The 26,540-nt window shown below is 35.3% G+C and overlaps 1 protein-coding gene across 2 annotated transcripts in view; it reads right to left on the minus strand.

The window, feature by feature from the left end:
- Positions 1–26,540, minus strand: part of LOC149797737 (rho GTPase-activating protein 7-like) — a 290,132-nt gene that overhangs the window by 40,764 nt on the left and 222,828 nt on the right. For both annotated transcript variants that reach the window (XM_089962678.1, XM_089962679.1), the window contains 2 exons: positions 8,020–8,091; positions 5,314–5,395 (listed from right to left, as the gene is read on the minus strand). In XM_089962678.1, the coding sequence (XP_089818804.1) occupies positions 5,314–5,395; positions 8,020–8,091 (154 nt within the window). The remainder of the gene's footprint in view (positions 1–5,313; positions 5,396–8,019; positions 8,092–26,540) is intronic.

Raw genomic sequence — 26,540 nt, forward strand, 5'->3', positions numbered from 1 at the left:
CCACTTTGCACAGAATACCTCAGGGTACAGGTAAAAATAGCAAGTTCTTCAGTCAGGCAGAAGTTATATTGGTGAAGAAACATAACAAATTGGGTTTCAATTGACTGTATTTGCATTCTTAGGAAGTTGAATGAATTTGCACGAGTGTGCAATCAAAGTGACAATACCATTGTAACTTCTTGTTAACACCCTTCAGAGGAAAATGACTTTATCTTAGCATTTAGGTTAAATAGAGATTATCGGATATCTCAAACCTGCATTCTGTAACCTTAAATATGTTTGTGGGTTTCGTATTTATCTAATGAGGGAGGAAATGTACATGCAAGTTTTTCTTAGACAACCAATGCTTCACTCAACCCCTCCACTCATCTGCATTTCTGGTGATGTTGTGACTGGTATAATATAACAATAACACTACTAGTAATACTAATTATAATAATTTTCAAAGGATACAACTTGTCTAGCCAAATCCTTAGCTAATCTCATATCGGGCCCTCACAGGTATTCAAAATTCTCTACATGTACATAATATTTATAAAAGAAAGAAGGACTGAACATACTAATTGTGGGTTAATGTCACACAAATATTTCACTTAAAACTTGCAATGTATATACATCATTGTAACATGGTTGCAGCAAATTCATGCAAACATATAAAACAAAGATACTAATGGAATATTAAATGCAAGATGCTTATGGAGTTTAAACAGCCAAAACATGTCTGTTGGTCTGCTTTAGTGTGTGTGTATGTTGGATTTTAAACATAACTTTAAAAAAAAATCAGTCATATCACTAGATGTCTGCAGTGTGGCAGTTTAAAGTGATGTCTAGCACTGAGGCATCATGCTGCAGACATGTAGCATCATGTCCCACCAGTCCTAACACTAACCTCTTAATGCTGAGCGCCAAGCGAGGCAGCTGGTAGTACCATTGTAAAAAGTCCTTGGTAAATTGACTCAGCTAGGGTTCAAACCTGTGACTTCCCATATCTGAGATGGAAGCTCTAACCACTTAGGCAACAGTTGATCAGGGTCTATGTTGTTAGTAGCTGGACTCTGACTTGTAAATGAATATAAAACCATGAGAGAAGAGCCATCCAGTGAAGACATATCCCTCAGGTGCTCCACTCACACAAGTAGATCCAGTCCAGAAAGTCACAGAAAAAAGTGACAATTATTAAGTGCACAATTATACTAATATTTCTAAATTCACATGTTGTTGGTGAACTTGCATTGGCATATTTTTTGTGCATTTTGGGCAAGCCCCCAAGGGCAAGTTAAAATTTTGCAGCCTTGGTGTTTACTGATTTACTATGGTGCTAATATGGTGATGAAAAAGAAACAAACTTACAGGACCAATCACTTCCATCTTGCCTTTGTCTGCCTGGGTTCGAGTCTACAACTTGGCCTATGTGGATATGTGAGTAACGCTTGCCAGTAGCTTCATTCAGGTTGGTGGTTCTACTTAGGGTTTTCCCCAAATTCTCCCTCCACCAGTTATACTGGCTGCCAAGTAGTCCATCAGGTGCCGAAAAATGTTGTAAAGCCCAACAACATCAACTTATGGGAATCCATAATGTCTGTTCAACAATTTCCTTGAATAATTAAAAATAAAATGCCCTCCAGATATGACCTTACTTGTTAGTTATTTGCTTAATGTAAAGTTTAATTGCTTCTTAAATATTCACACCTTTACTCCTTCGATCCAATTAATATGTAACATCAGAGACAAAACAACTTCATAATGTCTGTTTAGATGAAGCAGTCAACCGTAAGACAGTTGATGAGCGATTACGTATTTCTTTAATTTGCAAGATTTTCCATCAGTAATCATTGTTACACTGACATTTGATGAGACAGACATTTAGACATTTGTATTAAACATGTAAATGGTTGGTATCACATAGTTTCATTATGAAATATATTGGTTTGTTTTATACTTTATATTTTGTCTCCTCTAAACTCGAGTGTGATTTTTGTTCTGTTCTCCCCCATCACTACTCCATAAACGTGTGACCATTTATTGGTGCTTTTTCCCACAAGATTTACTTTCCAGTAGTCAAGAAATTTAAATCACAAATTTATAATTTAAAAGGCAATCTGTTCTACTAGTCTAACATGTCTACCAAGTTTCTTAATTACCATATATGCTTGCTTATAAGTCTAGTCAAAATTCAAAGATCCAGATCTGTATCATAATGCTCTGCCAGATCAAGGTCTTTGTTGTTTGTTCTACTTATTACTCCTAACAAACTGCACAGACCCAGATTTGCTGGCACATTGTGATGGCAGATCTTGGTCTATGCAGTTTGCAGTTGGACTTGTCTTAGAAGCAAGTATACACATTATACCTAAAACTATTAGAGAACTATCCTCCTGAAACAAGGATGTTATGGAGAGACGTAGTGATAACCGTAACCCCCCACGTATTATATAGCAACTCCACCCTCCAAACATGATCATATTTGTTGTCCTTGTTACTATTGCTGTTATGCAACAGCAGTCATTAGGTATAAATACAACTGATACAACAGTTTTATGAAATGATAAATGGAGACTTCCTCAATGGAATTATTGATTAACATTTTCCACAGGCTTCATGCATGAAGTGATTATATGGCTCAGAAGTTAAAAGTATATTGGAAATCAATATCAACACAAGACAAGTATGAATTATATATGTGGAAATATCTAAATGATAAATTCCATTTTTTAAAATAAAGCAAAAAGATGGAATAGTGTAAGGTAATATGAGAGCAGAATTTCCAATTTACTAAACGAAATATATCAAACTAATTTCTGGCTCAGTTCTTCATTCGGGTTTCAAATGAAATTGGAATCTCTGGCTCAGTTCTTCATTCGGGTTTCAAATGAAATTGGAATCTCTGGCTCAGTTCTTCATTCGGGTTTCAAATGAAATTGGAATCTCTGGCTCAGTTCTTCATTCGGGTTTCAAATGAAATTGGAATCTCTGGCTCAGTTCTTCATTCGGGTTTCAAATGAAATTGGAATAACACCCGAAAGAAAGTTCAACCAATACTCTAGGCCACTTGTTCATTTCATTATTTTGTGATGTAAATAATATGCCAATAGCATTTCAAAAGCAGTGAATATTCTGTCATGATCAAAGTTAAATAATAAAATAAAATAGCTGATTAGAATGTAGCAGGAAGAAATGCATCTAGTGAAAACATAGTTTAAAAGTTGGAGATTATCATAAAAATTACCCCCATTATATTTTCAAATGCAGAGCAAATCCAATCTATAAAGAAATGCAAAGTCATCCCTGGATCTAGTGAAAACATAGTTTAAAAGTTGGAGATTATCATAAAAATTATCCCCATTATATTTTCAAATGCAGAGCAAATCCAATCTATAAAGAAATGCAAAGTTGTCACTGGATATAGTGAAAACATAGTTTAAAAGTTGGAGATTATCATAAAAATTATCCCCAATATATTTTCAAATGCAGAGCGAATCCAATCTATAAAGAAATGCAAAGTTGTACCTGGATCTAGTGAAAACATAGATTAAAAGTTGGAGATTATCATAAAAATTACCCCCAATTTACTTTCAAATGCAGAGCAAATCCAATCTATAAAGTGCAGTGTAACTGGTTGATATTGCCACTCAATGAACCTAAATATGTTGTCCACGATAGACAGACGTCCTCTATAAAAAGGAAAAATATTGTTGCAAAAGGACAAGGCACATTTTGATGCATTAACATCCATAATAGAGATCCTTGCCTGGATGTTCATACAAGTCAACATTAAACTTTTTAAGTACCTCGGTTCATCTTGATGAAGTTTTCAAATGACCACATAAGTGTTATCAGTACGAAAATTCCATGTTGAAATACCATGTATACTCCCAAGTCAAGTTCAACTGCAAACACAGACCCTTATCTGTGTTTGTTCTACCAAACAAGACCCATAATGGTACATTATGTCATGGTACATTATGTGATGGCAGATCTGAGTCGATGCAGTTTACATCTGAATTTGACTTATAAGCAAGTAAACAGTGCATTTTCAAAACGTATTTTATTCGTGTAAAGCATGCAAAAAGTACCAGTGTGATCTACACAGTCAAGTACTTATCCTTCTTCCTCCATTCAAATGACAGCTCTGGTGGTTTAAGTGGTTAGAGCATCCACCTTGGATGAGGGAGGTCGTGGGTTTGAACCCTGGCTGAATCATACCAAAGACATAACAATGGTACTAGCATGTGCCTCACTAGGTGTTCAGCATTAAGAGGTTAGTGTTAGGACTGGTCAGCCTGGTGTCAGGATAATGTGACTGGGTGGGACATCATGCTATACATGTCTGCAGCATGATGCCCCAGTGGTAGACATCACTATAAACTGCTATACTGCAGACGTCATAGCAATATGATGAAAAGCTCTTAAAAGCTAGCTTAAAAATCCAAATCACACTCACACAAAATCCTTCATTCAAATAAACTGGCCAGCATGTATACCCTATCAATAGCTGATAAAATTGCATTAAACCCATAAAACCCAAAGGATTAATTCTAATGCCATGCCTGATGTATAGTATATCTAAATTGTATCATCATTATTTCATGTATTATACTTAAATGCAGAACAATTATGCTACAAGTATAAATTAAAGGTAAACTCGTTGTAAGGATCACTTGTATAATCAATGTTTATTTCAAAGGCACACCCCAGGTACAGGTGTTGCAAGTGCCAGGTTGTTGACTGAGGATGACTAAACACATTTAATGAATTTGATATCCCCGGAATTTGTCCCATTTCAACTTGCTTACAAGTCAGGTCACACGGCATCGACATAATGTGCTGGCCGATTTGTTGGACAGCAGATCACGGTCTATGTTGTTTAGCAAGTGGACCCGACTTATAAGCAAGTATACATAGCAATCATAGAAATGAGTTTGACTGGCTCAAAAAATTTAGATGGGCAATACTGATCTTTTATCTTCAGTAAGGACACTAGCACTGGCACCCAATCCAAATGCAATTAAACCCAAATCTCCCATTTCCAACAATTCACATTTAGAAATAAAAAAATAAAAAAATGACTTTCCAACATAAGGACTGAAAACAGAAAACATTTTCTGCTCTTTTAACCAAGGCACATTTCATATTATTTTAGGTTTAAACTCCTCAAATTGTCAAATTCCTTCTTGCATAATCAACATCAAAATTTAACAGCTAACAGCCAATTACATCATTCAGAAAAAGTGTCATTTACGTAGCTCACAGTTATTTAGTACCCTCAATTTCCGCACAGTCAGATTTATTTCATTTTGGCTTTTTCAAACCTACCTGAACAACGACTGAATGTCTTCCTTGTCCAGGAAGTCATGGTCTTTTTCCACCGCAGCTATGTCCACTGGAAACTGGCCATCTGGAAATACAGTAAGCCATCAGTGAAGGATTTTGTTTGAGTAAGAGTTTCAAATAAGGATACAGAATATTCTGATCTTTCCATCTTGTACATGGAACCACACACTGGTGGAAGATTACTCCTGCTAGGAGACACAAGTCTTGGGAAAATTGGGCCAGATACAGATGGTAGGATGGGTAACAGTAGTACAGTCAGCTGGTTACTAAAATCAATAAACACATTTTCAGTATGTAGCAGAAGTGGGCGTGGCAAGCATAATCCCATTTACTGACCTTGATCATGCTGGTCAGGTATTGGTCAATTACATCATGATCAAAGTTCATGACCTTTGTAAGAGAAAAAAAAACTACAAAGAGGATTTTAGTTGACGAGTATTTAAATTTTTTGTATCATTAGCTGAGGACTACATTTTACAAGGAAATGTTGTCATCAAAAGAACACCAGTTATCTGGATCTAAATCCTTGGTCACATTATCGAGACTATTTGGATTGAAGCCGTACATTTAATGACTTAAAGGAAAAGGGGTAAAAAAAACCCCACTTCAACCTTTACCTTATTTGTGTCTTTGAAAATTATATAGTCTTTTTTCAAGACTGTTGGTAATGCAAGAAATTTGAGTTAACACATTAACCCCTGGAGGGTTTTTGTCGTTTTCCTCTGAAATTCGAGTAGGAAACACATTTTGAAAGCTATTTCTGAATACATCCAACACCAATTTCCAGGTGATCTTCTAATAACATAATGCCTAGTTGTGTTAGAAACATCGTTTTCCATTGGCTATTTGCTCATGCATGAGCAGATGGGTAAAAAGTTGGGAGTTCTTTTTTTTTGCTTAATGGACCCATTATTTTCATATTGAGACCACTCTTTATTCCAAATGCCCATCTTATCCTACTTTTTGCAAAGGTTCATCTGTTTGCAGTTCATACTGGTTTGCCTTAGGTCTGAGACCAAAAAGTCTAAACACAAAATCGGAATCCGAAAACGGGCAAATTTTGGGTAGAAAAAAAAATCAGGTCCAAAAAGTTTTTCCCCTCTGTATTTTGTAGTCCAACTAGATATTCCAGATTATTTGGTATCATTGTAGAGCTACATCTGACTACCATTCTATAATACCACCCACTTATAGTGTATCATACATGACCTTGATGTTACAGGCTCGGCAGTAGGCTACTACCTTCTGCCACTTAAACTCATCATCCAGGGTTAATGTGTTAATGGCAAACATAAAAAGAAACAAGAGTCCCTTGAAGGGACTGATGCTCTTCTGGGCAAAAAGAATATTATCCAGGAATTCAAGAAAAGATCATTTATTCCTTTTAACTGTCGAGTGTTGAAACCTGATATTCCTCATCAGCAACAAATTAACTACTGTGGTACACAACTGGATGTTAGCTTGCTTCTTTTAGGACATCATTAGAAGTATTTTGGTGTCATAATGATCATCCATTCTGGGCAGCAAGATTTTTAAGACAGGTGATGGCAGCCATATATATTTAAGATGAACTAGGTATCGTAGGAAGTCTGTTGGTGAAAACCCATGTTGATACAACCATCCATTTTGGACAGGAGTAGAGAGTACAATATATATATATATATATATATATATATATATATATATATATATATATATATATATATAATTTTCCATGAAAAATTAGCAGCAACAAGATTTCAAGATGAATACTGGATTTGGCACCATTTTCATTTAAGACCAACTGGACATCAAGTAAAAAAAAAAAGAAGTTGCTGTTTCCAGTCAGTCAAGTCTGTTTTTCACTGCCGACCCTAGCACTTTTTCCCCCTGGTGTACAAAAGAATCCGTAGATTGATTTTTGTATCTAATCAAGCTGGTCTATTTAGCCATGTACACACACACACACACACACACACCAGTGCAGGGGCCCCGGGTGGCCGAGTGGTCTAAAGCGCTCTCTGTTACGGATCACTGCCATCTCACCTCTGTCTGCGTAGGTTCGAGTCTCGGATTCGGCCAATGTGGGTATGTGAGAAAGCTTGCCAGTAGCTTCTCGAGGGTCGGTGGTTCTTTCCGGGGATTTCCTGGGTTCTTCCTCCACCATTAATACTGGCCGCCATGTATAGCCTATCTTGTGCTGAAAAATGGCATTAAAACATACAACAACAACAACACCAGTGCAATAAGACACATGGGGGGGGCCTCATAAGAACATGTTAATGGAATACAAATCAACATGGTTGACTTCAAAATGCTTTGGAATCAATTTTGTGCCATTCTGACTTGCAATGATGTGAAAATACTATATATAATACAACTGCAACTCCAGGTTTACATAACCTTACTGTCATACAAAAAGTAGGACCACCTCGTTTTCATCCCCCACAAAGTTTAGTCTAACAGGTCATCCCATATCAAAAGTTTTTAAGGACTTGTCAGGGATTAAGGAATTAAAGCATAATCTCAGATCCTTGAATGACTTAGATTTGTAGGCAGTGGAGAGACACTGTGGGGACAAAAAAGATTTCTTTATGAGAGTTTCATAAACTATTAGCCCTTTGATCTTATGTTTACAGCGCTCATAAGATAGGCAAATATTGCTTCTTTTTTTTATCTATCACAGAAACATGAAATGAACTGACTCACCTTCATACATCTGAGCATACTGCGGAAAACCGGTTTCCTTCAGCCATCGGCATGCTTCTACTGCCTCTATCTCTGAAAAAGACAGAAAGAATATTTCAAGATGGCTGTCACAAGTATACAAGTTGAAAATTGATCATCTTGGAGCAGATCAATAAACATTCTCTCTTTAAATTAGGTTCATTCTAAACCGCTGGAATACAATTTCGGCTCGGATAATCAGTAAATGCAGTGCAGATAAGAGAAAAAGTTTGTTTTTAAAAAGTTTCAAACAGAAATTATCCAAATAAAGAAACATTCAAGGAAAGAAAACATGCAGGTGACTTAGAAATTCATTAAGTATTTTGCAAATAAAATGCCACAAAAATGTTATGGTTCTCTGTAACAGTACTGTAAAAAGGACAAGAATAAAACAAGACTCTAGCAACAAAATCTAAGAAATATCTAAATCTGGACAAGTAGGAAAATATTTACTTGCCAAGCAAAATTTTCAACTTGCCCAGGGCTACTGGACAAAGGATTTTTCCATATCTGCCAAACTGAGATCGACTTGTCCTGAGCAAATTTTAACTACTCAGAAAATGCTTGTTCACAAATTTTGAGGCAGAGTCTGGACACAAATCCCTCACACCAACTCCGATCCAAATGGAATAAAAAAGTTTGTGCAAGCAAGATTTGCCTTCTTGCCAGTATAAATCACGTAAGATATAGGAATATTTTTTCCCTGTAATTATTATTCTCAATAAACCAACGTTGCATGCTGAATTCATTCGAAAGGTTACTTTGTGGGTGACCGGAATATCCCTTCATTTACGAAAGACGTTCAGACAGCAGATTCTTAGATAATGGAATATCGTAGGTGTTTAGGCGTCATGGTTGATATGAATAAGAAACTTGTTAAACACACAGTGCTACACTGACTTCATACACCCAGCCATATGTTGCTTCAACAAACAATCTGTGATGAAGTCGAGATCCAAAAGAGATTGATTCTATAAAATTCTCAACTGTACACTATTGATTAATTCCTTTATAAAACTTTATGTGCTTGTTCAATTCAACATAATGAAAATCTGAATAGATTTTCTGCAGTGTATCATTCTGGCAAGATGAGTTACCATATATACTTGTTTTTAAGTCCAGCCCAACTGCAAACATGAACCCTGATCTGCGGTCACATACTGTGCTTGCAGATAAGGGTCTATGTTGTTAGCTCTACTGATTAACCCTAGCAAGCTGCATATAGACCCAGATCTGACAGTTAGACAGTGAGTATATAAGGTATATTTATAACGTATTTATCCCACATTAAGACCAGGGGAAAGCTGGCTGATCAGTTTATCACAACTTTGGGGGAATCCTTATTTTCTCACACTTATATCCTTATCAATTTGTTTGCTTTTTAAATTTAAAAAAATGAGTGGTAGTGGTGGTGGTAGAGATGATCATGAACCATGAGTATCATCTTGGATAAATATGGTAATATTCATGCAAGCTGCAACTGTTTATCTTATTTTGCTGCAATATTATCTGCCTTGTTTCCAGGAAGTGATACACTGATGCTTCGAGTCCAGATATTTGAACTGGCAGATAATGGCTTTTAAAATGGGCAATGATACAAATTCCTAAAATCATTAAATAATTTTTCATTTTTTTGGTCCTTCTGAAAAAGTTTCTGGTAAAAAAAAAAAAAAAAAAAAAATAATTTTATTCAGTACTCTTTATATTTTTTAATTTATTTTTATTTTGATTACTTTTATATTTAATTGCTAGTCTGGTGCTTATTAAAAATTTTTAAGGCAACAATGGGGTTTACGATGAACACTGCACTGAACTACTCGCAATCAACCACTTTTTCTTGGTCACAACAACTTTATCCAGCGTGCCTAATTCATGAATTAGGTACTGATGTTTCTCATGTGTCCCAACCGTCAAGTAGATGTCTTTTCAAACATGCTTGGATATTGATTTCATATATTTTTTTAAGGACTGAACGCTTTGATCAAATGAAAAGAATGTGCCTCAGTGTTAGCTACATCAGCTTTAAGACAAGTGAGAAGAATGCCGAAGATTTGTGACAAAGTCTTTATATTAAACTGTCTTGCAGATTTTTTAATGTACTGAAATTATTCTTTGAGTGTTTTTATCTGATTTATTTTGCTTTAATAAGACTGCTTATCTACAACTTTGTTTATCTGAAGTGACTTCAGAAATTCTCTAATTTACCAGCAGCCTGCCTCAACATGTCCCAGTGAAATGCATTGACTTGGTATCTGTCATGCCATATACATGTAACAAGGAAATATACATGTAACAAGGAAATAAAGTGAATGAAAAGAGTTAACAATTTCAGTATTATATAACTCTTTCCTTGACTGAGTGTTGTTGTTGTTGTTTAACGCCATTTTTCAGCACACGATAGGATATTCATGGCGGCCAGTATTAATGGTGGAGGAAGAACCTGGGAAATCCCCAGAAAGAACCACCGACCCTCGAGAAGCTACTGGCAAGCTTTCTCAGATACCCACATTGGCCGAATCTGAGACTCGAACCCACGCAGACAGAGGTGAGATGGCAACTTGACTGAGTGAAAATATTTCAAGCAAATTACATATCATCATTATTACAATAAATACACCCTGATCAGTTGCTGTTGTTGTTTTTGTAGTGTTTAACGCCATTTTTTCAGCACAAGATAGGTTATACATGGCGGCCAGTATTAATGGTGGAGGAAGAACCCGGGAAAACCCCGGAAAGAACCACCGACCCACGAGAAGCTACTGGCAAGCTTTCTCACATACCAACAAAGGCAGAGCCCGTGACTCGAACCCACGCAGACAGAGGTGAGATGGCAGTGATCCATAACACTTAACGCTTTAGACCACTAGCCCCCCCCCCCCGATTAGTTGCATGATAGTCAAAACTGCAAAGGCCCAGATCTGCAATTGCATAATGCATGGCCAGATCTGGGTCCATGGAGGTTATTAGGAACAATCACTACGATAAACAACACAGACTCTGACCTGCCAGTGTATTATGCAATGGCAGATCAGGTCTATGTTTTCTGCAGTTAAACCAGACTTGTATGCGAGTATACCCGATAGGTAAAATTACATACTGATTAGGCCAGAAGGATTACCTTTCCATGTTCTTGGTCTGATAGTTTGTTGGGGAAAAAATGGAGCAGTGTGAACAGATATGGTGGCCTTGATAAAATCATAATTTATAATTCATGTTTTGCAAGTCATTATAATCAATTATGAGAGGTGAGAGTGAAATATTGATCTGGTTTACAGTGTGCTGAGCTGGTTTCCATAAACACTATTGAATTAATATCCTCTTAGAAATGGTTAAATATCATCTTCATTTCTGAGTTTACCACCATTTTTCTACACAGGATAGGCTATATACATGGTGGCCAGTATAGCTGGGAATACCCCAGTAAGAAGCACTGACCCATAATGGTCTGGTCATTTGACTTCTTTTTGCATTAAAAATAGCTTCATTGTAAGTACGAACCCTTACATATGTAAATCCCAATAATACTAACTGTACGCTTTCTAAATAAACAACATGTTTACTATGCTCGGTGAAAATTTCTGATGTTACGTTTCGCCTGTCTGTAATTTAAGCATGAATTCTAAGTAATGCTCATGGAAAAACAAAAAGAACAACAATGATATTGCAGGGCTATTCAAGTTCAGGTGTATATGTGGTACACCTGAGTTGGTCATGTAACTAGGAATGAAAAATATTATCAAATTCATTTTATATATGGATCGAGACCACACCTTGATGTATCAAATGGCTACAGGCCTCAAGTTACTACTGTTAGCTTATAAAGCTAATTCATGTCATATTTCATGCTTCAGTAAACACCCATAATAAACTAAATGTTTATCTTATCTGGAGTCGCAAAAGGATTCCAATATAATACACCTGCAGATGATTATCTTAAAATATTGCTTTTCAGTTAATGTGTGATATCCTAGGGAAGCATTATGTTGTCTTTTATCATTATTATTTGCCATTAGCAAGAAAGCTTCAACATGGTTTGGCTGATACAGAATTTATTTCAAACATCGTTAGAAATTACATACAATGTCAAATCAAGATACAAGGAGTTCTAGGAAGAAAAATACTTGAACTTATTTTGATTTTTTTGTTGTTGTTCTAGGGTTTAACGCCATTTTTCAGCACAAGATAGGCTATACATGGCAGCCAGTATAACTGGTGGAGGAAGAACCCTGGAAAACCCAGGGAAGAACCACCGACCCACGAGAAGCTACTGGCAGGCTTTCCCACGTACCCACGTTAGCCGAGCCTTGGACTCGAACCCATGCAGAACTTATTTTGAAGTCTCTCCTCATTAATAACTTTTTACTTTCAACAACATGTGCTTAAAACAACAACAATGACTTACATGATCTAAATAATAAAGATTATCAACAGACAATTGCAAAAATTGAATTTTTGGAATGCATTAAATATCTCCTCGTGTCTTCAAGTGTTCACAAGAGGTGACCCATGCATAATGAAGATGCATCCATATTTTGGGACATTAATGAATTTTTCCATCTATATTTTGGGACATTACTGCATTACTTTATGGTTCCAAATAAGAATATATTTGGTATACGCTGAAAGGAAATTTTAGAAGTTTCTGGTTGACATACTAGGATTTTACATGTAGCATAATTGTACATATTCTTGCGAGGTAACAGAGGACAAACATATTTTTAAAGAAATAAATATAACAAATACATTAGGATCTCAAAAGAAATTTTCTTTTTCCTTACTCATATGTTCTGTGCAGCCATGCCATACAGTTGTGCTATTGCATTTTTCTTCCATTTTTTTAAAAAAGATTTGTTTTGCATGAATAATTGACCAAGTCAAGAATACTGCTTTATTTTTATGAATTATAATTTATTATCTGTTATTTCTAATACAAACATGACAACACAAATTATATTACCTGGCATGAAAAATCCCAGAATAGTTCAAATTTCTAACTAAACAGTCCCTAAAATGAGTGCAAGAAAAGTCCCTCTTTGCCTGTCACTCCTCTGACTGCTGCACAGCTCTCCAAAAGTCTGTGTCAGTTACAAGTATTAATCAATGAATCAGGGCAAATTTGTCAACTTTCTCTGAATTATATTCAATCCTTGAAAGTTTCAGTTGTGATCAGCTCTCTTAACACAATCACAAATCTAAAATTGATTGGGACATTTCCCTAATTAGGGCCAAAAGTGGACAACAAAACATATCAAGCTGGCTCCATTGCTGATAAAGGGATTAGTGTATCATATGGTTTTAGTCCAAGCCAGGTGTTCATTTTATGGTGTTGATTTCCAATTTGCTAGTCAAAATGACAAGTGGGCAAGCCACTAGTGATGTGACCTTTGAACACCATTCATCTACTGAAATGGACATGAAATGTATTGTGATCAACAAAACCCCAAACATGATCAAATGGTCAGTAACAACAGTTTGTTTCTAGTCAATATTCATGCTGTTAACCGAATGTTATTGTACTAGCGTCATGTTATCTTTCGAAGACACAATCTGGACTAAAACCTGAGGTAGATTAGAGGGTAAAACAATAAATAAAAACAGTATTTTCAAACATAAGCATTTAAAATTCCACATGAAAAACTTTTGGAGAGTTACAAGACTAACACATTCAAATACCATATGTACTTGCTTACAAGTCAAAGTCCAACTGCAAGCTGCACAGACCCACATAATGCACTGACAGATCTGGGTCTATACAGTTTGTTAGGAGTAATCAGTAGAAAAAAAACAACATAGACCCTGATCTACTCATGCATTATGTGACTGCAGACTAGGGTCTATGTTCTTTGCAGCTGGATTTATAAGTGAGTAAAAAATGGTACCTTTTTCATTTCATTCTTCTTGGTCTGGTCATTAAATTATGTCAATGATCAAAATAATTATATGCATTTTGAAGCAACATCTTGATGGCCACTCGTTCCACTACCCCCCCCCCCATTCATTCAAGATATACCGTATTTCTTGGATGCTTAATACAAAAAAAAATTAACTTGGCAATGGAAAAGAATCCAACCACTTGGCTAAAAGAACCAATCTTTCTTACACTGAGCCAAATTTAGAGAGATTAGAAACTCAGTTACAAGCACCATAATGTAGTGCCAAATTTGAGTATTTTAGCAGACTAGTTAATAAACTCATATATGCCAATTCAACTCAAAACTTTGTAAACTATAGCCAGCACATTTCTGATGCGAAATAGAAAATCAGTGTCTCCAGTGACATATTCCTTTCATTCTTTTCTTGATAAAGCAAATTTATTTGATTCATAATCCTTCCACTGCTCTGCCAACTACTATACCTCTTCCTGACACCGTCCATAATAATAATCACATTTTCATAGACGATGTCGAAGATGCACGTTCAAATCTCAACATCAGCAAGACTGGGTCCTGACGAGTTAAAGAATGCAATAGCATACTGTCACTACATTTACTAGAACTTTTAAACAATTTGCTCCAATCACCATGTTTTCCAGTAGCATGGAAAGAAATCAGTGTTACTCCGATTCTTAAAAAAAGGGGACACAAATGTTGTTTCAAATTAAGGACCTAATTCTGTAATAAGTAGTGTACATGATAAATTTACAAAACGTCTTGAAACATTTGTATAACCATCTCACAGCCAATAAGGTTAGTTATCTCCTACAAGATTCAGTTCCTGACATATGTGTGATATTTACAATACTGGTCCAAGAAGGCATACAAATTAGAGTAGCAATTTATGAAAAAGTCTATTAAACAGGTTTAATTAAGAAGCTATGAAATATTGTAATTTGTAGTGGACATTTAAAATGGTTGAATATTATTTTTCAAACGGGATGCAAATTTTGAAGAAAAAAAAAAGAAAAAAGAAGTACTTGAGATCAGCAACATGTCAGGGCTGGTGTGCCCCAGGGATTTATATTTGAACCACTGTTCTTTTAACTTACAATAATGACATCATCACTGATACTCAAACCAATATGAGACTGGCTGCCTGTCAGTTACTGTCCAGGACCCAATGCTGGCTGCTTGTGTTTTGAACAAAGACCTACTTAAAATGTGGGCTATGAACTGCTAGTTGATTTTAATCCAAACAAAACTGAATCTCTGACCATATCCAGAAAATCTCAAAAGGAACATAAGCCACAACTTTTAATGAATGAATGATATGGTTTTCAGGAATGCGACTACCTATAAATGCTTGAGCCTAACAATGGATAAAACCTGACCTTGGCAAATACATGAGCAGGAAAAACGTAGAAAAGATGGCTTGAAATTCGGACTTGATTGAAGATCGTAATAACCTCTTTATTTGACCCAGATATTAATTAATCTTATTAATTATTCTTAATTATTATCTGGGATAACTGAACCCAGTTTGAAAAAGATGAAAATAAAAGAAGCTAAAGCAGGTAGATTCATCCATTGTGCAAACATTGCAACTGTTACAATTTCGGAGGAGACAAAATGGGGAAAGTCTTTCAAAAAGATGCTACAAACATAGAATTTTAAGATTTTACATAATGTACCATAGCAATTGGCTCACTGACCATGATGGCAAAGTAGCTGACACCTTTGTGATAGAATAAACCTAGAAATGCCTTTTGTTTGGAAATATCTGTACCAAAGTTAATTTCTACCCAAGTCCGGTGCGGAATTATTGGAATTTTTTATGTTTTGGAAATTTGATTTAACCTTTCATTACGCTCTTTTGAATCAAATAAGAATTGTGAAAAGTTACCCATCTGTTACTATCAAGCACAAACTAGGCAAACAAGACCTTAACCAGGCAAGCAAGACCATAACTAGTCAAACAAGACCTTAACCAGGCAAGCAAGACCTTAACCAGGCAAGCAAGACCTTAACCAGGCTGAAGTTTAATAAATGACAATCTTTTGAAAAAACTATTTGTCATTTAGCAATAGCATTTTTCACAGACTGTATGAAATATTACCATCAAAAACTGAATGCGAGGAATTTTGACCCATATTGCTGATACAACAGAGATATTAATGGGTTACGTTTCCCTTCCAATTACTCATGATCAACAAGGTTTTCAAGGTAGTCCAAGAGTACATAAAATTGCAATAAAGAGGTTTGTTTTTAACCATTACTTGTGTCTTCACACTAAGCCATTGTACCTCTGATAACTATTTAGTTTTTACAGAGATACCACTCAATCTGGAGTTAAAACCTAACGCACCTCCCTTCCTCCATCAGTGTCAACATAACGTTTTGTTTTTCTTCACTCATTTGCTATTTCTTTGATTTAGCGGCTATAAAGAAACATGTTCGTAAGTTCCGATTTGATTTTGTTACAATATTGTCTGAACAATTTTCTCTGTTTTCACGAGAGAGAGAGAGAGCTTGAAATATGGATCTATATCCCATGTTTGATTTTTATGTACTTTCTGTGATGATTTTTATGTACTTTTCGTGACGATGTCAGCAAAAAAAGAGGGTTCAGTTCAAATGTATGTAGATGGTTCAGGCGAAAACGAAGAATAGGCAATTATCGGTATGAAAATTATCTAGAGGCATTTTTCTTTAAAAAAAATTCAGTAACATTTTGTATTCATTATCAACTGAATATTGTATATTCTTGAACACCGGCCATTTGCAATTAGTTAATGTAATGGACACTGACCAAGGTCCAGGAGTCAAGTTAATTAAATAGTTGTTTGTGCAAGAGTTCTACATCTCTCCATATTTGCTGGTGATTCAAGTCAATAATGAAATCCCGGGTCCATATTGTCCAGGTATGCAAATTACCAGAACACCTATTTTTCTAAGATCTATAATGTATTAGAGCTTGTAATTGTTGGTAAATTTCAGTATTGTACATGAAGAAGAACATATTAGAATTAAAATGTGAAAATTATCCCAAGCTGCATGTGCCTAACTCATCTACACCACATGTATATAAAAATAAAATTATCAAAATTTTCTTTGCAGAAATAGTCTGATGAAAAAATATAGTAGCTTTTTAAACTTTGCTCTTTGGTTACCAATGAATACAACAATTTTTAAAAAAATTTAAAGACCCAAAGTTGTAAAAGGTTTATAAACAGGTCTGAAAGTAGACTAAAATCTGTTAAAAATTACAAGAATGCAAGATGAACAATAAAATGTGACATTCCAAATCACTGTGCAAATCTTCTGTGGGTCCTGAATATCTTGCTAAGCAAAGTGTGGGTGGTAGATTCCCATACAGACTGTTATCGTTAACTGTAATATAGTCCTAGCCTTCGCAGCTTAATTTCAATGCCTAAATTTCCTGGCTTTTGCCATATGAAAAATTTGCATAGAGATTACATTCAAAGGCAACCCAACACACTACCAAGGGAGTTGTTTGAGTAAGATTTATATAAGATTGAAACACATTTAAATAAATCATGTTCACACCCAAAGGGCAAGAATAGAACCAAGGCAAAAACGATGTAACTTGCAGAGAGTGACACTGAGAGAGTCCTTTAAACAAAAGATACATACGTGTACGTGAAAGAAATAAGCCCATTGCATATTTCTGTATAAATCCAAATTATGTGTACGATACAACTTAAAAGTTAAATGCAATCCTGTGAATGAAAATATAAACTGTTTATATGATCCTAGTAAATTACAATGCACGTACAACTTATGTCGATATCAGTTTATTATATGGATAATTAATTAAAATGTCTCGCTATTGCCCTTTAACAATTGGCCACACTCCATGTGTGATAAATCATGACATAGAATCTAGCTTAGATGAATATCTTGACCAATGGCAGGAATTTGGGTATTAAAGGAAGCTCCTGTAACAGATCTCTATCAGTAATGCAAGTTGAATTTTCATCAATTAAAATAAAGCATAAAAAATATTGGTATACTGAAACTCCAGTTTAAAATCAAGCATCTTTAATGGCAATCAGAATGTTGCTTATTAACTGAATTCTTTAATTAAAAAATGCAACATTTTAATATTAGAACATATTATATACACACACACACATATATAAACATACATATATATATATATATATATACACATACATACACACACACGCACACACACACACACACACACAATTAAGACTTTCAGAAATTTGATTCAGATCAGGCTTCTGAAGAATGTTGGACAATTTTTGGTTTGGTTTCAGACAGGAGGACTGAGTTCTGATGTTCAGATGAAGGGTAAATACTAAAGGCTGATAACTGTTTTAAACGACAAAGACAAGAATGAATGAAGAAAAAAACAAACTAAAAGGACACATACAAACTAATGAAAACCAAAAGACAATCTTTTACAAATGTGACCAAATTTTGGAGTCTTACCTGTTGGAAATTTCTGTTTACATAACTTAGTCTTCCGCTTTTTGCCATAGCACAGGGCAATAAATTCCATGACTGAATCGTTACACTTCTTCATGATACAACTCATTGCTGGGCTGACACAATTGTTTTGGAAAGTTTAAATATTGCATTTTCTATTCAAATCTACACATTTATATACAATGAAACTTATGCAACTTCCTGTCTGTGCAAGTCACAAGACATCAGTCCCATTAGGCAACTATTCATTGTCAGAAACATCAACTCCCAAGTACAGCACATACTGCTGCCCCTCCAAAACAGATCTCCACCTTGAGGAAGTTACGAAAAGGTCAACTACTGGACACTTGAGGTAGAACTTCAAAAACAGAAGAATTATGTTCACAGTGACACAATCAAATGACCTCCTCCCCTAAGTTAAGACTTACTGAAAGAAATGAGTACATCATTTGAAATTCAAAACTGATTTTCAACAGTTTTATCCAACTCTGGAGTGACCAAGCATGCAGACCACTTCAGTCACACACTATATAATATGGCCACTGTTTCTCTTTGATTAGGGCCTACATATGCAAGCATCTGGTGACCTTTTCCATTCAGATGATAATTTATCAAATGGAAATACAACTATAGTTGATAAAGCCAAGAGTTACTACATTTATGCTTAACTACTGCTGGACACATTTGTACATGCTTGCTTACTGGTTGGGTGCAGCTGCAAGCAGCATGGACCCTGATATGCCATTGCATTATATACTGGCAGATCAGGGTCAATGCAGTATGTTCTGCTGATTACTCCTAACAAACCGCATAGATGCAGATTTGCCAGCACATTATGTGCTTACTTATCTGGATCTATGCCATGTTTGTGGCAGATTTGCCAGCACATTATGCGCTTACAGCTCTAGATCTATGCAATGTTTGTCGCTGGACCTGACTTGTAAGCAAGTTCTTATGGTTAATTACATCTCAAAACCATCAGCAAATTCTTTCTTCTCATCAGATTTAATAACTTTAAAAAAAGAAATCACAAACGATTCACTTCACAAGTTGTTTAAACAACTCTTTCTCAAGTGATGTAATATAAGAAAATTTTATAATAACTGAACAAAGGTAAATAAAAACTATCTCACTTGTTATCGCAAGTGCAAGGAAGAATTAAAAGACATATTTGTAATGTGAATTGAAATCATGTGATATAGTCATAATGTGAATGGAAATCATGTGATATAATCATTATGTGATATAATTGTCAGTTGAAAAGTTTAGATAAGTCTAATAACACATCTTGCCTGAGGATACTGTTTCTCAGTAAATATTGCCTGTTTTAATATCTGAATTTTTTTGTACCTGAAAATGACATTTTCATTTTTAAAATATCCACATAGAATTTTAGTACAGAGTGTGGATGTCAGACTTGACAACAATAAATACCGAATTTGTGAACGTAGGCCATGATTTAAAAAAAAAAACTTCAGCTTAAAGTTTCCAACAAAACATGAAAAGATGATATTTTTAAAAAAACTTAATTACCACTGCTAAATCCAGATACACAGATAACCATCTTTTTAAGCTGAAATAATTGACAAGAAGCCAGAAAATTTCTCTTTAAATCACTCATCAATCTTCAATTTCCCATTTCTCTGCATCCACAGTTGTCAAGAAAAGCAGCCATACCAAACAATATTTACTTATAGATCCAGAAAAGTATAGGTGACATCCAATAATTCCACACTATTGGTAAATGACGAAGCTTTTTTCACCAACAAAGAAATGAATGCCCACTTATGACAAAGAGTAAAATACTTGACCTGGTTGACGTTTCCAATCTAATCCCCCCTCTCTCTTCAAAATATCTCCATAGCCTTTTGAGAAATAAAGACCCAAACAAAATATATCCCTCCTTATTTAATCTGAAAGTCATCTCTCATGAGGAAAATGATGAAACAACAGTCTTATATATTGATCCTTGTGACAATAAAAGTTAAGTTACAAGGTCTAAGCATATAAATGTAATCACTATAGACCAATTCCCCATTCTTTAATGCAACATCTATCCCCTTAAATTCCTATACTGCTACGGTCATTATCTATTCAAACCTCCAATTGTATCACTCAAAAAAAGTCAAATTCATCAACTAATCTGAACTCATGAAAGAAAACTTGCTAATGCAACTGAAGTTTGTTCACTTGTCTGTCCAGCTATGTATCTTCAATAAATTTCTGCAATTACCGTTTTGATCCTTAAAACTTACTCAGCACAAAATAAAACTGAAATCCATTTATACTTTTATCAAAGAAACATTACAGAAGTGTTTTCAAATAGTTTGTGAAATTTTTCTACCAGAATAAATCATGAAAGTAACAACCTCTGAAATTAACACCAAATTCTTCCTTTCTGAATCAGCTTTCCATTGTTAGGGTGTCCACTCAACCAAAATGGAGACCAAAGGGTGGGGATTCATTTTACTCATGTGATATAGACACTAGCTGTGAAATGAACAAGAAACTATGGCAAGATGTCAACTTAATACTCTAGCTGACTCATCAATCAATAAATCTGACCAGTGTCTGATTGGCTTTTATCAATTTACAAATATGAAAAGCTCATTTTTGTTCTGATACACAAGTCTAATTAAAAACAGTGATCCAATACATCTATATCCATTTCAATACAGCTGACACCATAGCACAAGGAGACTGATAGTATTATACAGAAAGACATTATAAAGAAATTACTTGATTAGTTGTCAGAGGAACCCAGACAGGTTTTCTGTGGATTTGCACAACAAGGTAGCTAGCAATAACATAGAGAAAAGCTCTTTCCAATTTACAACCTATTTATCTTGTCTCCAAAATTAATCATAGCCACAGAAGACCTTGCAACATGAGCTGTTCAACCAGGAATGAACTTCTGCAACAGAAGTTAAACTAATTCCACTATAAACAGGATACTGTTAATTGCTACATGAAGAACAAAACAATTTTTAAACAAGAAATCCACAGGCACAGTTTGGACAATCCAGGCTGAAATTCATTCAGGATGAAAGTAAATTTGAAAAGGTCCACTCCCTGGGAACGATGACATTCTAAACAGGGAAACATAAACCTAGCCTAGATGCTATATCGCTTATCTAACATTTTCTTTCCTTAATTTTCTTTCCCCATTCAGCAGTACAAGCTTAAGATAAGGAAAGGAAATGGTTGAGTTTGCTCTGTTAATTTACTTAAAATCTGTTTTACTTTTATTTAAAAGAACAATTTGTAAGAATTCCCCAATATATCCTACAGGTAAAATAATGACAACTTTTCGCGGTAAAATGTGACATGTGGTGTGATATCAGAGACCTGTATTGTTATAAATTGCTTCAACCACACCTAAGTATCAAATTTCACCGACATCTGGGGTAAAATATTTCTACTGATAGTAACTCTATATCCTGGTTATGACGGATAATCATTGCAAAAATCTGGTAACAATGAATTTTAGAGATTCAGAAAAAATATTGTCTAAAAGCAGGCATTAATTAGTTAATTAAGTAATAAACAGGAGATACTGGATATATTTCATTAATTTGCCAAATCAGCATTTTGTAAGTTTTGGAACACATATGGAATTGGACATATGACAATGGCCTTCGTCTATCCATTTAAAGAATCCAATGATGCCCTTTAAGGATATCAAAATCCATGGGACAAACATTGAAACATTGGTGATGCATCCAATGTGAAAATACCTTGAAATGGTAGTTTCAATATTTCACCAATGTTAGGTGAGGGGAAAAAATGGGGGCTAATATATATATATATATATATTTTGGATGTCAAGTCTGGGTTAATCATTACAGTATAGTGAAAAATTAAGGGAAGACAGATCTCATCTAGCTGGCACATTAATTGACAGCAGACTTTAGTGCACTTGAGTGGAGTTCTCTTTAACAAAGCATACATGGTGACCGTGGCATTAGGACCCCATCTTTGGCCTGTGTGGCTTGTTGCTAATGAAATGGATTAGAAAAACAGCTGTAGGGTCCTTTCAGCTGAAATATGTTGTAAATCAATGACAGTAATTCCTGTTACACTGACATGTAGACTGTCACATTAGCTGTAACTGCATCATCACTAAATTACCAAACAAGCCTGCAAATCTGTCCATTCCCAAATAATTCAATATTAGCCAGTATTAAAATAGATTCCAATGTACGATCTTCTCGAGAATACTTTTAAAGCACTTCCGAAGAATTATGCCTGACAATGTCAATCAAACCAGATGTCGAAAAGCATTTTATATTTGAAGTTTTTTTTCTTTCTTCCAGAAGCACATATGGAATAAAGAAAAAGAGTATTGAGTTTAGTCTATCATAGTAATATACTTATTATTTATTAGCGTTACATATATACGTGTATTATATACATGTATAATAAATACATGTATATCTTATATTATCTGAACAAGTGTTCTAAGGAAGTGGGTTGAAGAATGTCAGGCACTGGGTTGCCTTGCTGATTAAAATTTTGTTATGATTGTTGAAAATGGCCCATACAACACAATTAGATTCTTACATTGCCCTTATGAAGTTTTCTTTACAAGTAATTGCTTTGTCTTGTGTCCGTTACATAAGCCGGGATGTATTACAATATTATTATATTAAATATTTTGTCAAAAGATATAATTGCTGGGACCCTTTCATCAACTGAGTCTGAAAACCTTTTCAGTACATCAGTGAAGAACACCGTTTAATATTCTTTACTTGATAGTCTCTTTTTTCTACTCAAAACTCCCCCTTTTATTCTACTCAAAACTCCCTTTCTTCTACTCAAAACTTTTTTTAAAATAAAAAAGTTGATACTTGCTTTTTTATACTTAATGCTTGCCACTAGAACAAAAAGAAATCTCGTAGACAACTGGTCACAAAAATTTGCTATCGTGGTTCTTAAAAAAACCCATTTTATTTTACTAATATCCTGTTAATGTAGTATGTATTCAAGCATAGGGCTTAACAGCACATCAGCACAATACTGGCTATATAGGAAAGAGCAAGTTTAGCTTTTTTTTAAAACAAGAATTCCATTGTATGCTAATTGCCTCGCCTTCTCGGTTGTAACATAATCTGAAATCCTTCATATCAACTTGGGCAAGAAAAGTTGCAGTGACCTTAAAAGTACGTCGGAGCCAATTATTATCCTAATATAAACACACCCATCAAATTAAAGGACTACACATAATGGTGTCAGTGTAACTGAGCTAGAAAAGCAGGTCATAGTTACCTACTTTTTTTATGATGAATAGTACCCTTCCCAATTAATACACTCCACCAAGTTGCAATAAAGAGGTTTGTTTTTAACCGCTACTTGTGTCTTCACACTAAGCCATTGTATCTCTGATAACTATTTAGTTTTTACAGAGATACCACTCAAACTGGAGTTAAAAGCTAATGCACCTCCCTTCCTCCATAAATGTCAACATAACATTTTGTTTTTCTTTACTCATTTGCTATTTCTTTGATTTAGCGGCTATAAAGAAACATGTTCATAAATTCCTATTCGATTTTGTTACAATATTGTCTGAACAATTTTCTTTGAATATCTCATTAGTCTTTTACAATGTTTGCAATATATAACCTTTATTAATCAAAATCAGCCACAATATTTTGTTTTCACTAGACAGCTTCTTCCCATGGCAAAAATGTCTGCTTCCATTAGTCACTTCCTAGGACATACATTAGGTAAGGGCCTGTTTTAGGTCCCAAAATCTGACAAGTCACTTCTTGACATACATTGCACTGGGCATAATTTACATCCCAAACCCTGCTTTCATTATCATCAACAGTTGGGAATACCATGCACACTGATGCTGCATGGATTAAAAATAGTATGTAATCAAATGTCACATCTTTGGTTATCATATCAACTGTCAAACCAAACTGTGGTCAAATCGATGGGTGGTAGGGCTGCTCTTTGTAACAAGAAGTGACCACATGTATGGGCCTGAATCTGGTCCTTGTAAATTCAGCATTGTTACCATATATACTTACATGAAAGTGTCCAAGTGTTACCATATATACTTTCATGAAATTGTCCAAGTGTTACCATATATACTTACATGAAATTGTCCAAAAAATAGAAAAATATATAACATCTGTTGCTTGTTTTACTCCTAAAAAACAACAACACAAAAACAAAAAAACAACATTTGCATAGCCTCTTATTTGCATGTGCATCATGCAATGGCAGATCTGGGTCTGTGCTGTCTGTAGTTGGACTTGACTTACAATTGAGTATATATGGCATGTTGCCTATGTGTAAACACTCAACATGCCCCCATCATGAGCAATTAATCTAGACTATCAATTACTGACTATTCCCAAGCCTGGCATTAATAGCAATATGGAACTGGTATCTGATTTCAGATACATGAGTGTGTGTGTGTGTGTGATTTGGATTTTTAACATAACTTTTAAAAAAATTCAGTCATATCAATACAATGTCTGCAGTGTGACAATTTATAGTGATGTCTAGCACTAGGGCATCATGCCGCAGACATGTAGCATGATGTCCCACCCAGTCACATTATCCTGAAACCAGTCTAACCAGTCCTAACACTAACCTCTTAATGCTGAGCGCCAAGTGAGGCAGCTGTTAGTACCATTTTTGTAAGTCTTTGGTATGACTTGGTCGGGGGATCAAACCCACGACCTCCTGCATCTGAGGCAGACGCTCTAACCACTAGGCCACCAGAGTGGTCTCAGACACATGAACCTGGGAAAATGAAGTCTCCAAACTTTCAGCTTCTAGGCACAAACATTGTACCAATAAAATATCAACAGATCTAGTATCATGTTTAACTACTGTAATTTCTCCATGACAATGTCTGTTCACCTAATTTTAGAACCATTATTGACCACTCAAAATACTTCCTAGTTCTTCAGTTTGACAATAGAAACTATTTGAGAATATAGAATTCATATATCAAGCAAAATTGATTAAAATCAGCAAATGAAAGAAAAACCTTTCTAAGGAACCTGAACTTTTCAAACCTATTTTTTTCTTTCAAAGTGATCCCAGATTCAAATTTTAAAAAGTGCTCTGAAACTCAGGACAAGAATATCCATAGAAGACAAATCTAAGAGCATGAAATGAATATTCTGCAACATGACAACACTGTGGTTGTTTTTTTTAGAAGAGTACCGTATTTCTAGAAACCTGGGTTGAAAAATTAAAAAACAATGTCTCATGGATGAAAAAATTTGCTGATGATACTTTATGGGGTCACTGTCTGGCTAAGTGGTCTAACACACTCACCTTTACGATCCCGACGTGCCACCTATGCCTGCATGGGTCAGAGACTTGGTCTCAGCCAATGTGGGTACGTGAATAAGCTTGTCAATAGCTTCCAGTGGGTTGGTGGTTCTTCACAGGGTTTTCATGTGTTCTTCCTCCACCAGATATATTTGCCATTATGTATAGCCTATCATGTGCTGAAACACAGCATTAAACCCACAGCAATGACAACTCAAGATGAGTGAGAGAGAGCGAGAGAGAGAGAGAGAGCAAGAGAGAGAGAGAGAGAGAGAGAGAGAGAGAGAGAGAGAGAGAGAGAAAGGACCTGGCTTCCCATATCATGCAAAGTAAGTGGGAGCTAGGTGACTACCTTGGGGACAATGAGGCACTCAAACTGGGCTGATGTTTAAAGGCACTGAACTTGTTACTCTTGGACTACCTGTCCAATGCTCTACCATATGAACTACACACTCCCTTAAATCAAACTTCTCAAAACAGTTACTATATTCATGCCTTCTAGTATTTGAACAACATCTGATAAAAATGTTGCAAACACCTCCATGCTGTAACTCACTTTAAAAAGCTCAGGTCGTCTCATACTCATGGAAAAATGTAAAACATAACCAAAACCTGACCACAGACCAGGTTCCACTGCAGCTACCAAATCTTCCCAAATTCAGCTCCAACTGATTGTGAATGAGAAAACAATTTTAATCCAAAGCAACAGTTGTCCTGTAGTTAGTGTCCATGAATCAAACAACTGATGATTAGGACTTAAAGTCCATTTAGAAGTGAGAAAAAGAAGAAGAAAAAATCCTCACAGCCCTTAAACATGTCGCTGCCAGAAATTTCCTTATAAGGACAGGTAAG

Source organism: Sinohyriopsis cumingii, chromosome 6 (assembly GCF_028554795.1).
Source record: "Sinohyriopsis cumingii isolate HCF-2022 chromosome 6, ASM2855479v2, whole genome shotgun sequence".
NCBI classification, from domain to species: Eukaryota; Metazoa; Mollusca; class Bivalvia; order Unionida; family Unionidae; genus Sinohyriopsis; species Sinohyriopsis cumingii.